General features: G+C 58.0%; 2 protein-coding genes across 2 annotated transcripts in view; one reads left to right on the forward strand and one right to left on the reverse strand.

Annotated features, from left to right (window-relative positions):
* The window catches only part of Catsperd (catsper channel auxiliary subunit delta), a 43396-nt gene extending 41205 nt beyond the window's left edge, over positions 1-2191 (forward strand). The window contains exons 18-20 of the mRNA XM_013022660.1: positions 518-686; positions 1343-1500; positions 1858-2191. Of these exons, the coding sequence (XP_012878114.1) occupies positions 518-686; positions 1343-1500; positions 1858-2191 (661 nt within the window). The remainder of the gene's footprint in view (positions 1-517; positions 687-1342; positions 1501-1857) is intronic.
* Positions 2192-2231: 40 nt separating this feature from the next.
* Prr22 (proline rich 22) overlaps positions 2232-2282 on the reverse strand; it is a 2182-nt gene continuing 2131 nt past the window's right edge. Inside the window, exon 4 of the mRNA XM_013022661.1 lies at positions 2232-2278. Within this exon, the coding sequence (XP_012878115.1) occupies positions 2232-2278 (47 nt within the window). The remainder of the gene's footprint in view (positions 2279-2282) is intronic.

The following is a 2282-nucleotide window of genomic DNA, read 5'->3' on the forward strand; positions in this document are numbered from 1 at the left end:
AACCAAACCAAACCAAAACAGATGCTGCAGTCTTTTTTTTTTTTTTTTCTTCTCTCTTTCATGTGGCCTGAACTCTGGGCCTGGGCGCTGTCCCTGAGCTTCTTTTGCTCAAGGCTAGCACTCTACCACTTGAGCCACAGCACCACTTCCGGCTTTTTCTGTGTATGTGGTGCTGAGGAATGGAACCCAGGGCTTCATGCATGCAAGGCAAGCACTCTACCACTGAGCCACCTTCCCAGCCTGGGTCTCAGGTTCTTGCTTGCGGCCAGCCTCCTTCCACCCTTCTACCTAGCTCTGTCTCCTGAGTCGCTGAGCTTACAGACACAGGCCACCCTCCCTAACTTATTGTTTGAGGTAGGGTCTTTATAACTCTTTGCCCAGGCTGGCTTCAAATGGCAGTCTCCCTCACCTCACGAATGGAGTAGCCTGGCCCGTGGGTGTCCCCTGGGTGGTGTCCCCTGCGTGGGGGGTGGCGCCCCGCAGGCTGGCCACCCAGGGCCTCCTTGCTGCGCGGCAGGTGGCAGGGTGACGAGCTGCAGGAGGAGGTGACGGCGGAGTACGTGCTCCTCGAGGTGAACGGGCTCTTCACCTACTCCTACTCGCTGACGGCAGGCTCCGCCCTGTGCCACACGCAGCCGCAGAACTGGACCACCATCAAGCAGGACTCCACCACCTGGAACCGAGAGGTGACGGGCCCCGGGGCCCCAACGTGGGGAAAGAGGAGAGATCTGGGGTGCTGTCCCTGAGCTGCTTTTTTTTTTTTTTTTTTTCTGTTGGTCATGGGGCCTGAACTCTGGGCCTGGGCGCTGTCCCTCAGCTCTTCAGCTCAAGGCTAGCGCTCTAACCACTTGAGCCACAGCACTACTGCTAGTTTTCGGGTGGTTTATTGGAGATAAGGGTCTCCGTGGACTTTCCTGCCCAGGCTGGCTTTGAACCTCGATCCTCAGATCTCAGCCTCCTGAGTAGCTAGGATGACAGGTGGGAGCCAACTGGAGCGGGGCTCTATCTTGGCTTTTTACACAATCACCAGCCACACTGGGTCAGCTCCCTTGGAAAGGGTCCCATGTTCCCCAACCCTCCTACGCTGAAATGTCAGCATGGAGACCCTCCTCCATACATGCCCTGGGGGCCTTGGGAGAGAGCAAGGTTCAGAGCCAAGCATGGGCGCACAGGCGATCTGACAAACCTGAGCAAACCTGCCGAGGGCACCCGAGGAGGAGGCCCGATGGAGGCTGGAAAGCCACCCTTGGGTCTCCCCCACACAGGCGGGGGCTGGCCCAACCCCGCCAGCCCAGGGCCCAGGCCTGGGCAGGGCCAGGCCCAGCTTTGTTCCTCCCCTCAGAACTACGTCAGCTGCTGGGAGCCCAGCGAAAACCCACCTCTGCTGTGGCCTGATGTGCCCTATCAGGTCCTGGGTGGCCCCACCAGCAACGAGATCATTTTCGACCAACGGAACGGCATCTACATCTTCTACCTGTCCATTGTGGACCCCCACTACAGGTGAGCCTCCCGTCCGTACCTGGGCTCCCCACCCATCCCCTGCAGCACTCCTACCAACCCTGGGTAAAGCTGCGTAGCCTAGGCAGCGCTGGAGGGTGACTTTTTGTTTTGTTTTGTCGGTCGTGGGGCTTGAACTCAGGGCCTGGGCGCTGTCCCTGAGCTCTTCAGCTCAAGGCTAGCGCTCTACCACTTGAGCCACAGCACCACTTCCGGTTTTCTGAGTGGTTTATGGGTGATAAGAGTCTCACAGACTTTCCTTCCTAGGCTGGCTTTGAACCCCGATCCTCAGATCTCAGCCTTTTTTGGAGTATCTGAGATTACAAAGTCTGACCTGGTCCTTGTTGGCCTTTCGTGCAGCTACTGCCACCTGTACACCACGTTCAGCATCTATGTGTACGGGGCCTACCCGCTGCCCGTGGTGCCGCCCGAGATCACCATCTTCCTGCTGGTGATCGGCATGCTGCTGTGCCTGTGGCTGGCCTACATCATCCCCAAGCTGCTGAACACACAGTGCGGCCTCTCCATCAAAAACTTCTGGAGGTGGCTGGGCACCAAGGTCTGGGCGTTCTGCACCTGCTCCTTGTTGAGGAGTTTACTGAGGAGGATGTGGGCGCGCATGACGCAGGCAGACAGGCCTCCTGAAGCCAGCCCGAGCCCCGCAACGCCTGACCAGGACCCTGTCTCAAAATAAATGCTTTAGTGACCAAGTGGGGACACTGTGTGTGTAGTTTTCAGCAATCTCCCATTTTCTCTCTTTTGTGGGTCTTGAACTCTGGGCCTGG

The sequence above is a fragment of the Dipodomys ordii genome, unplaced genomic scaffold, assembly GCF_000151885.1.
Source record: "Dipodomys ordii isolate 6190 unplaced genomic scaffold, Dord_2.0 Scaffold64, whole genome shotgun sequence".
Lineage (NCBI taxonomy): Eukaryota > Metazoa > Chordata > Mammalia > Rodentia > Heteromyidae > Dipodomys > Dipodomys ordii.